Below are 15,031 nucleotides of genomic sequence, written 5' to 3' on the forward strand. Positions count from 1 at the left end.
GACACGTCTTAACAATGAATTTTAACAGCAATTGATGTCGAGTGACAATGATTTTTAACTGCGATTGACATCATACACCTAAAAATATAACGGAAAAAACATTAAGCATCTATTTTTAACGAAAAATTCTTTAAACATTAAAAAGTTTTTTGAGATATAATTTAGACACTTGTTTTTATATTAAGCTTTAATTATATATACACTTGCAAAAATATATTTAAAGATAATTTAAAAATATTTTTTTGATGACGTGACATTACATATGGACCTACCACATCAATAAGAAACATTAATCATTAGTCAACTCACTATTTTCATCCACCCAAAAGGTATTTTGTTCTAAAATAAAACGTTGAAAGCTAAAATACTCTAAAATAAGGATTTGGGACAAAGTGACCATTTGTACAAATGTAGGGATAATTTTGTTAATACTGAAGGATTAAATACTCTAAAAATAAGGATAGGGGGCAAAGTATCAATCTATGCCAACGTTGGAGGTATTTTGTTATTATGCCAATTATTAACGAGCATTACAATTTGCGCTTACAACAGAGGGTTCAAACAGCTAACACTTTTAGTTTCCGACAGGTTCATATGATATGCAACATGTTTATGGTCTCTCTAAAACAGAGTTAAATGCTTACATGGTCAATTAGCCACAGCAGTTGTTCTTCTGCTCGATCGGCCGTCCCTTCATTTCAACGGTTCCGGTTGACCTGTTGGCAGCTGGTTGACTACCCATTCTGCAAAGATTTTGATAACTATTTAGGTCAACTTCATTAAAAAACGTGAAAATATAAATAAATGAATAAAGGTGGAGATTTGGACAAATGATAATTTTTCGGAAAATCTAGGCTGGTGAACTATTGAATCGAATGAAAGAGCTAAGTGCTCCGAAGTGCAATGGTGGCATCTTACTAATAAACAATTAACCGATTACTAGCAAACAGGTTAAGAACAGGAACACATGGGAGTGTTGAAAAGTCATTTTACTTTTTCTTGATTTCAGCAGCCATGGTTAAGAAAGCCTGCTCCACATTGATTGAATCTTTAGCACTCGTCTCCAGGAAAGGAATCCCGAGTTCATCAGCAAAAGCCTGCAGTTCATTGAGCAACAGGATTGCAAATTAATCAAATTATGATGCCGGCAGTAAATTTTCTCAGCAGCAGCAGGTTCCATTTGTTTATACAATTTGTCATCTAAATAATCGATGCTAGTTTTGAAAGGAAAGGAACATCTCTGGAAGTACGAGAATTAACTGATGATAAAACCTAAAACATTAAAAGTAACAACACATACCTTCGCTGTTTGAGTGTCAACAACCTTGTTCTCAACTAAATCACATTTGTTGCCGACCAGAAGCTTGCATACACTGTCATTAGCATATCTATCAATCTCATTCAACCATTGCTTGACATTATTGAAGCTTTCCATCTCAGTAACATCGTAGACTATCTGTTGCAATCCCAATACACGAAAGGATAGTGAGAAGCTTATGCAATGTGAGAAAAGATAAATAAGAGAGTGATACCGTTGATAATCATTTCAGAAGAAAAAACATCATTTTCTTTAATTGAGTTCTTCAATATGCTAAGATATAAAAAATAGCCCCCCCCCCCTCTTTACCAACTTGAGAAATACATAATAAGACTGGCAGTTTTGGGTTCACATGACAATTTACATGTTTAAACAAAATATGGAATATTGACTGTATGTTTATATTAATTGCAAGAACAGAAATTAACAGATAATGTGATGATCAAATTTGTTTGAAACACACCGCCAAGGTTAGTTCGGATAAAATTTTATGATTTACAGATCAGATGGTTCAGTTTCTTACAATTATCCCATGGGCTCCTCGGTAATAACTGCTCGTGATAGTCCGAAAACGCTCCTGTCCAGCAGTATCCCACTAAACAAAGAGGAGTAGAACATCACATGTTAATATAGGCACGGCTGAAAAAAGGGGGGATTAGAGGTGAACGATGCATGGTTCTTCCTTGCTCATTTTTTCCAACACTAAAAAGCCACAGTTAACTATCAGTGGAAAAATTGGATTAACAAAATAAACTAGTCATATAAACGCCATCCCATTGGCCACAACTGAAAATTCCTTCATCATGACACAATCAATCTCACTTTTCTGGTACATCAAAGATGAAGGTTACTTTAGCTATGGAAACCCTCGTTTCCTATTATACTCGTAAATAGGATAAGTGAAGACAAACATTGGTAGTGGCCTTTAACATCGTTGCTGAAAAACATATAATTCAACTACATACATAATCTATGCCGTGGCATGTCGTTTCTACCATGAAACCAGCAATTTGACTCAAGATTCACACAAGTCAACTAGCTTTACTAAACGTCATCAACATGTATAATTATAAAGCTCTGAACAATAATGACTGAACAAGCTTTGACCAGAAACAAACTTCAAAACAACAATTATAGGCTTAAATGTACATGATACCCAAATGCCTACTGCCTAGCACCACTTTCTTTGAAGAAACGTGTTATACTCACAATTTGCAGCTTGATCGTCTTGCCATCCAGCTCCACAGTTCTGATTTTCTAAATATAAACAATTAAATAAGAAAATTTTCACATTTTTAGTACATGTAAAAAAATCTCCATATATTTATGCGACAGAGAGAAGGAAACTCACGAAATCAACACCGATGGTACTGATGTAGCTATCCACGTAAGAATCATCCTGGAAAATTTTAAGCAAGCACACACTTAAAAATTTTAACCTCTAATTGCTCTTAAGATTAGTAAAAATTAACTAAGAAGCAAACCGACAATGTCAAAACAAGAGCAAATTTTAATAAATAAATAAATAACAGCTACAAGAAATTAAACTTACGGCGAATCTGAGAAGTAAACATGATTTTCCGACGGAAGAGTCGCCGATAAGCAGAAGTTTGAACAGATAATCGCTAAAAAATTAAAAATATATATATTAAAGAGAGAAAAGAGCATAGATTTAACTATTTTTCAAAAGAAATGCGATTAGAAATATACAGAAATGGAAAAAAATTAAGGAGGAAGGCTCACTATTCGTTGCTCATTTGAGATCCAAAAGACTTGAAAATCTTTGAGACGAAGGTACGGACTGTTCGGCAGAGAAAAGGGAAAGTTCGAGTTTTTAGTTTCTATGTCAACAGTGAGAAAGTTTTCTTCCGATTGCGCTCTATTTGCCTATCCCTCTCAATCACATTTCTTTATTAATTATTAGGGTAAATTACACATTTAGTATTTAAACTATCGATTTTAGTCAATTTAAATACCTAAACTATCAATTATTTTCAAAAATATACCTAAAATTTATTTTTTATTTCATTTTAGTATCATGTTTAAAATTTAATGTTAAATTTTGATTTTTTTTGAAATTTTAGGTACTAAAACATACATACCAAAATTGATAGTTTAGGTACTAAATGTATTGAGTTTTTAACGGTGTGGTACTAAAATGAAACAAAAATTAAACATTACATATGATTTTGAAAAAAATTGAAAGTTTAGATACTAAAATAGAAAAAATTAATAGTTTAAGTACTAAATGCATAGTTTACCCTAATTATTATAGGGTAAACTACACATTTAGTTCCCCAAGTATTACTTCTGTTACATTTTGGTCACCCAAACCCAACTATTATTTTTTTTAAATCATATTTAACATTATATTTTGATTTCATTTTGGTATCTGCCGTTAAAATATTTACATAACTATTAATGTGACATTTTTAAAAGTTTTAACGATGATATGATACTACCGTATGGTGACCCGTCAAAATCGTTGTTAATTTTTTAATGGTGGATGACCAAAATTAGATTAAAACATAACATTAGGTACCATTCTGAAATAAAAAATAGTTAAGTGACCAAAATGTAACAAAAATAATATTTGGGGTACTAAACATGTAGTTTACCCTTATTATTATTATTATTATACAAATTCAATCACTTCCAAAATTTATTTTACTTTTCAACCTTTTGTGGAAATTAGTAAAATTGTATTCTATTGTAACTAAGAGAGAATTTTTCAAAATTTTATATTTATTCTATGCAAGAATGCCGTGCTTTCCTATTTTACTTTGGAATTAATGTAAACAAAAAGGGATAATTCCCCGTGAAACAGCATCAATCAACACTATAACAAAGAATTTGTAAAATCATCACTCTGGGCAAAATGGCCTTTCCAAGCCATCCTTATGGCTAGGGATCCTGAAGTGTCAAAGCCTCCCTTCTTGCTTCTTCATGTACCCTTCACACAAAAATGCCATGGAGAATTTCTCTTCGACGACTCGGTTCACGTCGTGCACGAACACGTCAGTCACTCCTTTCCCTTTATTCCTTGCCATCATACCTGCGATGTATATGGCGGTCATCCTCCCCGGAGCATCCTCGTAATACCCGATCGGGGCATCTACCATTATCAAGTCCCATTTCATCTCGTAAACCTTACTCGGCAAACCTTTCGATGCAAGTTGGCACATTGAGTGTTTAGGGTCTGCGATCGCTGTGCATTTGGGGCCTTTGCCCACATCCATGAGATTATCGGCTTGGTTCACCTTGCTATCATACGTGACATGGTAGGACTCTAACATGGGGAACCGGCGTCGAATTTGCTCGATCCAGGCCTCGTCTTCTTCTAGGAAAACTGTTCGTCCACCGTAGTTGAGCGAACTCCACATGAGGCTATCATGGCCCAAACCGAACACTAGGAAGTTGCATGGTGACTTCTTCTCTAGTATCTTCGCCGTGACCGAGATCTCCTTCAACGTTTGTTGCAGGGTGATACTCAAGGTCGCGTAGTGTATGAGAGCTTGGGCAAGAGCACGCGGTATCTTATTGCATGACGGCGAGCAATCCTTGCTTTCTTCGATAGGACTAGACGTTTTAGCCGGCGCAAAAGTTCGCAACGTGCTCGGAGACGATGCGGCTTCTTCGGGAGACGACGATAAACTCGATCTCAACACGAAAAGGAGGAGACAAGCAAAGAAAACCCCTAAAATGACCTTGGAATTGAGGGCTTGACTTGTCTTAGGCCTCATGTTTTGCCTGAAATGTCTGATGCATGGCATGCTTATATTTGAGCTGCAAATACATTAGTATACTTCAGCTTCATTATGCTTGGAAGTGATGAAACACCAGTTACTTGATGAAGACAAAACATCTACGAGGATTGTGCATGAAGCAACAACAATGTTGTTGGCACATCAACTAGTTTGGTGGATTTCATTAAATTAGGGTTCATTCTAATACCCAATTTGTTGCTTTCTATGAATTATTAATTTTAAGCTGCAACAGCAATGGATTATCAGGGGAACCTTAGTTTTCAGAATTTGATAGTTGGATGACATTTCAAACAATAATGGGTTAATTTTCTATTCCGGTTGTTAGATTCCTAAGGTAGGTGATAAAAGCAATGAAAAGTTTCATGGTTAAGCTCGATTCGAAATCAAAATTATAAATATCCGACTTTGATCAATATCAAATTGATAACTTGACATTGCAATAAAAACATAGTACATGTGAGTGTTATGTTACTTTGTCCAAAAGTAAGACAGAAACATGTATTTTTGAAAATTGCAAGAGACATGTCCTATCTAAGGTTGAACATTCGATCAAATTAAATAAAAAAATTGAGTTAATCGAATTAATAAGTCATATTTTATTTTTTGAATTTTATTTTAAATTTGAGTAGAGTTATTTCCATTTTTTCAAATTTAATTATAATTATATCTAATTTTATTATAATTTATCAACTTTCTCTAATAATATATATATTCACATTACTTTTTAAATTAAAATATTATTTGATAAATCAAATGTCATCTAAAATTATAAAATATATTTATAATATTATTTTTTAACCTTGAGGTCGTGAGATCGAGTCTCACGGAAGGCATTTCATAATTCGGAGGTCTTCTACGGAAGCTACTCTCAATCTGGTATTGGGGACAGCCTACTATCTTACCTCCCCCTTACCCCATTACATATGGGAACAAGGGACAACCATTTATTTTTTTAAAAAGATATTTTGAGGAAAAAATCTATTGATGCGAGTACAAAAGAGTCAATGAATTGATGAAAATAAAGAATTTATAAAAAATATATATAATCAAGAGACTAAATTGAATAAAATAAAAAGCTAATATATTATGTTGAAAAAATAAATTTATTATTGAAAATAAGAATTGAAGTTACGTGTGTATTTTTTAGATAGGAAAATATGGATTTAAATGAAGAAACAAAGAATCATATAAAATTTAAGGACAATTGAGAGAAAAATTTGTCAAAAGAAAAATTAAAGTTACATAAGTATTCTGCCATGGTATGGTTTAGAAATGTGCGATTCAAATTTGATAAAAAAATAAACTTAAAATGAAAAAAATTTGAAGAAATAAGAAAAATAGAGGCCAAATCACAAAACTGACAAAATACTTGGCTCATTTTTTAAGTTTTTCAATTATTCAAACTTTATAAATTACAAAGCATAATTATAGTCATATAGCCTGTAAAAGTGAGTAAATTCGAGATGAGGACTCGGCTGGCCATTACAAAAAATTGCAGGGATCTTAATTTTAACTTTATAAGAAGCAGCCTATTTTACCTGTACAAAGCATATTTCAGAAAGTAGAAGTGTAACACTGCCTCTACCTAAGGTAACAACAAAATGGCCTGTATGCAAATTTCAAACGTAAATCACAAACTCACCAAATACCGATCGATGTTCTTGGTCGTCCACTGCATTTTCTTTCTGAGGGAACTTTGGCCGGAGAATTTGTACTGGCTGCATGGTTGAAAATCCATGATGATCGAACATCATCCGGCAGCAAGACTTGTCAAATCTCCAAAACAAAATATTTTTTCCTAGTAATTATATTATGACACACTGGAGCTTCTGGACCGGAGTGGAACCCGGTATAAGCTTCTTTCAAGTTTCTCACCCTCCTTTTCTTGGGGGTTAAAGTAGCGATTCAGTTTGTCCATAATCGTCAAAGTTAGTTTTCGACATTTTGTCTGCACGAGCTCTGCGAACAGCATTCTGAATCCGTCTCTCGTGCTCTTTAAGCATTTCCTCAAGGTTCCCTCCACAAGGCAACAATGGTCCGGAAGAATGGATTCGGTTATTAATGTAAACGTAACCCTAGATTCACAGACAAGATAAGTGTTAGTAACTCCAGACAGTTGAAACTGATAAATTTTGTTGTCCATTATGCCATGAATACCGTAAAAGCAATTGTTGCAAACCATCACATGGAATCAGTTTTCACAAGAATGGATATCGAATCCATCACTAAACGAAAAGAAAAAGGATGTCTTGGCCAAAACAAATGAACGATATAACTGATTCTATTTACGAAGTTCCCTTACGACTTTTGATTCCTTGGAAAATTGTTGTTCATCCTTCAAATTCGAAGCCTTTGGCCTGTCGAGTAAACGATGGGACAGTTCATGCTTCTCAGAGGGCTCCACAATATCCAGATGGTTATATCCAGCATTAAAATGCTCCCCTGGCCAGTGAGGATTTATTTTCTTCTCTTTAGTCATATCGAACCGTGGAAAGCCTCCAACAGCAATTGAATTAGAAAATCTGGACAATTCCAATGTTCCACGATGAACAGATGTTGCTTGAGATCTCAACTCTTCGGGCTTCCTAGGAGAACTAAATGCTCGAGTGGAAACCTTCATAAACTCAATCTCATTCGTTTTCTTATTCCGAGAAGATCCAAATCTACTATGGCGCATTGACCGGCCAGAATGAGAGTTGGGTAGAACTCTTTCTGTTCCTTTCTGAGGATCAATAGGGAAGGTAGCACCACTCCTGTCTTCTTCAGAGTAGTGTACTTCACTGATACTTTTGCCACTGTATTGTCGTCGCCGCTTCTGTATCAAGCAACACAGTAAACATCAGTCCTGACCAAAAGACTGATTTTCCATTTGGAAAGTGTTCAAACACCACACATTAAATACCATCATAAGCATATGCATTTTGCAAACGCAAATAAGTCTCGCAAGTAAGAAAGTACCTGTATGGATGCTTGTGACTCGGCATTCAAATCTGGGGCAGGAACAGCTATTAATTCTCTGGACAGCCCTCTAGCAGGATAGTGTGCATGGAATTTCCCACCAGCAGCTCTTTGCCTGGTTTTCCAGTGAACAAACAGGAAGAACAATTGTTATTCCTTTTTGGGTAGTAAATTTACAGAGAAACATAATACACATAACCCAAACCAGTTGGGTTACGCTATGCCTCGCCCGACCCTATAGTCCCCTTTTCTTTCTGCAAAATTGGCTTGGGGGATGGGGCGGATCTTTAATTAAAAAATTTCGTTATGGGGCGGGTGGTTTAAACCAAGCCCATCAGCAGTGAGTTCAGTAAAATACCCCTCTTTTAATATAATACAAAAGAATTATGTAGTAAGCTGGCCTCCGGGGCAGGTAAGGTTGGAGTCAATGAGTTTTTCATTTTTTGGGGTCGGATTTGGGTGTTAAAGTTTTAAATAAAATCAGGTTTGGGGTGGAGTCAAGGCAGAAGATATTCCTACTTCCGACACAATGTCAAGTGCAGATCACAAAGAGGTTACCAAAGCTTCGAGCATAATGAACTAAAAGACCATAATATAGGTAAAAGTTTAGTAAGCCCCGATATAATTTTCAGACAATCTTGTTTAAACATTGATGAGATAAAAAATTAATAGAGTAGGAGCAGATAAATACCTTCTAGATTGCTCTTCTCGAAGTTTGGCATCGAACTCCTTACTAGGTGGATACTTTGGCAAACTAGATGGATCACAGGGAAGAGGCTGTGTTGTAAAGAACTGGAAGAGAAACTTTGGAGTTAAAACAAAATTACCAAAATGAAATAATGTGAATAAAAAGAATGTTAAGATGACAAGTAAAAAGTAAGAAAAGATGGGATAATAAAAAGCAACCAACATAGTTGACATTCTAATGAACTACCCAGCAGAACCAAGACAAGCTGTGCAGTAACAATTTCATCGCTGACATATTGAACATGTTATTTCTCGAGTACGAGGAAGAGTTGATGAGTGCCATTGAACCAAACAAGCTGGACAATTATAAAGATTGAAACAGTTAACATTTCAAGCGCAGCAAATATGCAAAGAAAGGCTTCTTGCTTATTATAAAGAATTTATTTCCATTCTTACCAAGTTAACCGAAAGGCATATTTCAAATCCCCGGCTATCACAATATGTTATGAGTCAAATAGTTGGCTACCCCTTGGTCTTAGTTTGGTAAATACTTGTTCAAAGCTAATCATGGTATTGTAGATGGCATGGCACTGGCTTACGTGTATGTGAAATGAAATAAACTAAAAGTATATTCTCCCATGTTCTCTCATTTCTTGTCTAAAATAACTATTCCTTTACCGGCTGCTAACTAATTCCATATAGGCCTGCATCTGAATAGAGTACTCTTAAGAAGATTATAAATGGTAAAATGTCAGAAAGCAATCCAAGCTAATAAAATAGGGGTTAAGGCTTAGGGGGGTTCCTTTTTCTTGCTTGTATAAGAAAAGTCAACAACTTAAATTGTTCTCGAGGAAATCAGTTGGACTAACACACAGATTGATACAAAAAAGAACTGTAAGTAAGGTAACAAGTCTGAACTAAAAGATCTCTGTTCTTGATGAAAATGCACAACTTGGAGGAATAACATATTAACTTTACCTCACTTTGAAGTGCTGAAGAAGCAGTTCCACGAGACTCGGGTTCTATCGCAAGAAGAACCTCCAAAAGGCCCAAAGCAGATGCAGGAAAGTCCTTGAATGTCTCAGGAACACAACTTTTATACGGATGTTGAGGTTTGAAAATGGTTGCATGTGGCAATTTTGATCTCTTCCAATACTGTTCGGAAGGTGATCCACAGAGTTTGAAGATTTTATGTAGTTGTTCAACCTAAAAGGTTAAATGAGCAAAATGTCACACACCACAAATTAAATTACAAAGCTCAACTACAAATGTACTGCTATGAGTAAATTCCAAATAGTAACTTGTAGCTCAGATCCAGAGTACACATCCATTGCATTGTCATGCCATTAGAATGAAAATTACACGGATAAAAGTTGAATAACTTGTAGCAGTACATCAGTTAAACCATGGTCCAGTAAATACTATACTAACTCAGATGAGTTTTGTCAGTTATATAGAATAAATGTCTACACCAGAAACACCCCCGCCCCCCAACCCACCTTAAAAGGAAACACAGACCCAACACAAACACATATAGCAAATAATTTGACATTTAAATACATGGGACATGAAATGACAAGCGAATTATGTACCTAGATCAAGGCAGAGTGCTGCTAGTAGTAAAACTAAAAGAGTTTTATACAATGTAGGTGGATCCTAACCCATGAGATTAACATGAATTAGAGTTTTACACAGTATATATATATATTCTATGTCATCATAAGTAGATTTCTTGTTTCTATCAAAGAACAGAAAAAATTCATTACAAACTATCATGCACAAGAAGTTTCAAATTATATGCGTCGACACCCCAAAAAGTGAAATAAGTACCTCAGTTCTTCCAGACATGATAGGCTTGCCAACAAATAATTCAGCAAGTATGCAACCAGAACTCCACAGATCAACGGCAACTCCATAGTTTGTAGAACCAAGCAAAAGCTCAGGAGGACGATACCATAAGGTTACTACACGACTTGTTAGAGGCTGCTTCTGATCGGGGTGGAAAAAAGTTGCCAGTCCGAAATCACCAATCTTGAGATTTCCATTACAGTCTATCAATAGATTTGAGCCCTTGATGTCACAATGCAAAACACCATGACTATGGCAATGGTAAAGTCCTCAGAGCAGCTGTTTCATATAACACTTGATCTGCACAGTTACCCATAAAATTCAGCACTTGAAAACCCTAACAACTGAGTCCCTTGTCTTTCATTTGAAAACCATAAAACAGCATTATGAAAGGTTGCACTTTGACAGAAAAAATGCTTCAAATTGTACAAGCAGACAATAACTAAAGAAAGGAATATCGACCAGATTTGTTTTCCATTTTGAGTTGTAAATTTGATTATTTTTTGCTACATGCACAACATGTTCCATCAAAAACCAACAAAAAACCATTTGAAGTTAATAATGTCACAAACTTCTCATGAAATTGTTTTCTTACACCATGGCAATACTCCTTTGAAGTCCAGAAAATTATGGAATCACAAATTTTATGCTGATCCAAACAGCATGAATCAAATCAATATTGAAGACATAAATATACCTGAGCTTCAGTGAACTTAACCTCAGGCGCTGCTAAAAGCCCTGCAAGATCATGTTCCATGTATTCGAATATAAGGTATAAGCTTCCAGACGCCCTGGAAGGAATTAGACCTTCAAGCTTCATGACATTAGGATGATCAAGCCGACGCAAAATAATAATTTCTCTTGCCATGAAACAAACACTTTCAGGGTCCATATTAACAAATCGAACTTTCTTCAAGGCAACTAACTTATTTGATTCAAGGTCACAAGCTTTGTACACACTGCTGTAAGTTCCTTGACCAATCTACATTATTTGCAGGACAATTAACTATACTTATTGAAAGAGGAAAAATAATATAAAGTAAAAGATTACATCAACAAATCAAAGAGCTAATGCCCCCTTGCATATTGCCATAATTTGTATCAAGATGCACAATAACAAAACACATTCTCATTTTTATATGCAACGTAGTAGCCAGGGATGGACCATGGGACAGGTGGGGACAGTCACCTGCCTGAAAATTTCGAATTCTCATAATTTTTTTACATTCTCTTTGTATTTTCTATTGATATTCTGTTTTCGCCACCTCTCTCCCCCCTTGAAATTTTAAAAATTTATACCTTAACATAAAATATTAATACGTCGGTGGTAGTAGGTAGTTTATGTATTATATATTTCAAAGTAAATATGCATAAGAAAAACACAAATTTCTGGAATGGGAATCATACAAGAATCAAAACCATAAATAAGCAATAAAAAATAAAGCTATTGAACAAACCTTCTCCAACTTCTCGAATGATTCCGCCTTTTGAGGTATCCATCCATTGATGGCTTCCCCAGCTACTGTTGCTAGCCAAGATGGCCAACCAGCAACCACCTGTGCACCTCCCTCGCCATCAGTTGCATTCATGATCCTGGGCATCCTCGGCTGCCCTTGTCCACCACCCTTACCCCCGGTCTCCACTGTTGAACGTATTTGCAGCTCGGAAGGGGTCCTTTTAGACCTCTCAACGACCGCCGGCGGTGCCTTCGTTTCCTCATCATTGGAAGATGAGGAGGAGGAGGAAGGACCTGAAACGGCACTGTGGTTCGGCTGCTGATCTGAGATCAACCGTTCAGTGGCATCTGTTTCGGCATCCACATTGTCCCTTTTGAAGGAAACAGATAGCTTTTTTGCGGATTTTCTCGAGTTCTTGTGGGCCTTGTCCCTTTTCCCATGGTTATTTTCAACATGGTCATCTGCTCGAGCACCTTTTGAGCAGATGCAACCCATAATTTAGAGCGCCTTTTTTTTTCTCAATCAGAAACCGACTCATCCAATGTATTCTCCCTCTTCGTTATTATCATATTCAATCATTGTCAAAGAAAATGTGTCCCAATTCTCTCTCTAAAAAGGAATGCAACATTCTCTATTGAATGAGAAAGACCCAGATCTCAAATCAAAAGGATATCCCAAAGAGATTGCTAATTCGATAGATCCCAAAAAGCCAATACTACAATCAACAAAAACCCAGATCCCCCAAATAAAAGAGGGGGAACTAAAAAAAATCCCAGAAAACGGATCAAAATGAGAATTCCATGAACCAAAATTCGGGACCTCAAAAAGCACCTTTCCTCTCGAAAATGCATATAAACTTAAGCAACGATTAAAAAATAATTTCTGTAAAATATTAACAATTGAATTGTCTAAATTTGTTGACGACAGGAATTTGAAGTAAATGTGCCATGCAAGCGAATGGAAATTTGAAAAAACATAAGTTTCTTTCTTTACTTGGTCAAATATTACTCCTTTTTTAGAAGTTCTTACAAATGAAGGGAGATAAACACGGATCTGAGTATCAGTCCTAAGATTACGAATAGCCCTTGAAAAATAATAGCTTTTGCTGTGTTTTTTCTTTTCCTCCTGTATCAGTGTGTGTGTTTGGTAGAGGAACACTAGAAATTAGAAAGAAAAAAAAAACAAAGAGAATGTTTACAGTAAAGTAGAGAGGAAGGGGAGAGTGAAAAAAAAAAACAGAGGTTGAAGTTAAACGCGCCGCACGGGGAGCGGGAGAAGGTGGCGCGTAGTGAGCTGGAGAAACAAACCATCAAAGATATCCTGGCTGACAGCGATGTGACTTTTGTTTGGATTTTCAACTCTTTCTTGAGTTTTTCGGCCCACGTGATTGCCTACGGGTTGAGCTCTTTCACATTTCTTTTACCTCGAGTTTATGACAGTAAAGGAGATAAATCATAAGTTATTTAAATTAGTTTGTTTAAAATTTAATTAATATTTAAATTAAATGAATTTGATTCAAGTTAAAATTTAATTTGAGTTTTTAATGAATTTAAATGAGATAATTGGCACCTTATTCGAAAAATTTCCGGACAATTAAAAAATAATATATTAATTTTTTAATAATTACTACAAACGACTGAGAAAGGAAACTTTGTTTTCTATGAGTTTTAGGGAGAAAAAAGATTAATTAAACGATTGATCTCTAATATTTTGTATTTTATTTACTTTTATTGATTTTAAAAATATTGAACCCTTAGTTATGGAGATAGGCTCCAGGTGATACAATCAGTTCTTTGTAGTGTTACCAATTTTTGGTGTAGGCAGGTCCTCCTCTCTAAGGAGGTGGTTAAGCAAATTGAGTAGTTTCACTCTCGGTTCTTCTGGCGGGGTAGTGACAGCTCTACAAGGGGTGCGAGGGTGACTTGGGGCCTTATTTTCTCCCTTTAAGTCCGAGGGGGGACTGAGGTTGAAGAGGCTTGAATGTTGATACAAGGCGTGTTTGATCATGCTCATTATGAATATTTTAGCCAACCAGGGTTCTTTGTGGGTTGCTTGGGTGCAAGAGCACGTTATGAGAGGGATTGATTTTTGGCTCCTCGAGAGTAAGGCTGAATTTAACTGGATTGTGAGAAAGCTTTTGAAGCTGAGAGCTAAAGCTGCAAGGGTGTTCGCTACAGCTGATAAGGGGACGATTGTCATCGCTATGTGGGTTTTGAAGGAGGTTCAGAGTAAAATGGATAAGGTGGTTTGATAGAAATTTATTTGGCTCCTCTTGCACATTCTAAAGATTCGGCTATTAGTTGGATGACGATTCTTGAGAGGCTTCCTACTTTTAATCGATTGCAAAAAAATGGGAATGTTTGTTTGTTTGTTTTGCAAGCTTGCTCCAGAGTCTAGGGATCATATATATTTTTTTGTTTCCCCTATGTTACGGGAGTTTGGTCTAGTGTGTTGAGGTTATGTAATGTTTCTAGAAAGGTGGTCGGGTGGTTCGAGGGAAATTATATGTGCGCCAGACTTAATATACGGCTAAACAAAGACGCTATCAGTTTTGTTATTATTTTTTTAACAAAATCGGTAAACAATTACTTCAAACATTATTATTTATACCTAAAGCGTTAATGTTTTTTAACATTTCCTGTAAAGTGTCCAATAATAACAAAACCGATAGAAAAAAATAATGTTTTAGGTAGCGTTTTACCGGATATGTTAACAAAACCGGTAAAGCGCCCAATAATAACAAAACCGGTAGAAATAATAATGTTTTAGGTAATTTTTTTACCGATTTTGTTAAAAAATAATAATAAAACCGGTAGCGACTTTCCTTAGAGACTTTCCTTAGCCATATATTAAGTCTGTCGCACGTGTGACTTCCCCGTGATTCGAGGAGTTGGCTTATGGTGTGTTTAGTTCACGGAATGTAAGATTACCTCCGGAAATAGGATTACCGGAATGTAACATTACCTAACACGTTACTGGAATGTTATATTACTTTG

The 15,031-nt window shown here is 35.7% G+C and overlaps 2 protein-coding genes and 1 pseudogene across 2 annotated transcripts; all 3 read right to left on the bottom strand.

The window, feature by feature from the left end:
- Nucleotides 1-481: 481 nt before the first annotated feature.
- Nucleotides 482-3,181, bottom strand: LOC120145264 (ras-related protein RABD1-like). Its single transcript, XM_039159147.1, has 8 exons — nt 3,062-3,181; nt 2,871-2,943; nt 2,670-2,717; nt 2,528-2,575; nt 1,842-1,913; nt 1,301-1,456; nt 994-1,097; nt 482-743 (listed from the first exon to the last, which is right to left on the bottom strand). The coding sequence occupies exons 1-8, from the start codon at nt 3,073-3,075 to the stop codon at nt 653-655; spliced, it is 606 nt and encodes a 201-aa protein (XP_039015078.1). The 5' UTR covers nt 3,076-3,181; the 3' UTR covers nt 482-652.
- Nucleotides 3,182-4,117: 936 nt separating this feature from the next.
- Nucleotides 4,118-5,061, bottom strand: LOC120145235 (glucuronoxylan 4-O-methyltransferase 1-like). The gene has a single exon (XM_039159127.1). The coding sequence runs from the start codon at nt 5,059-5,061 to the stop codon at nt 4,240-4,242; it is 822 nt and encodes a 273-aa protein (XP_039015058.1). The 3' UTR covers nt 4,118-4,239.
- Nucleotides 5,062-6,617: 1,556 nt separating this feature from the next.
- LOC120145307 lies at nt 6,618-12,819 on the bottom strand (annotated as a pseudogene).
- Nucleotides 12,820-15,031: the final 2,212 nt, after the last annotated feature.

Source organism: Hibiscus syriacus, unplaced genomic scaffold (genome assembly GCF_006381635.1).
Source record: "Hibiscus syriacus cultivar Baekdansim isolate YM2019G1 unplaced genomic scaffold, ASM638163v2 tig00110893_pilon, whole genome shotgun sequence".
NCBI lineage: Eukaryota > Viridiplantae > Streptophyta > Magnoliopsida > Malvales > Malvaceae > Hibiscus > Hibiscus syriacus.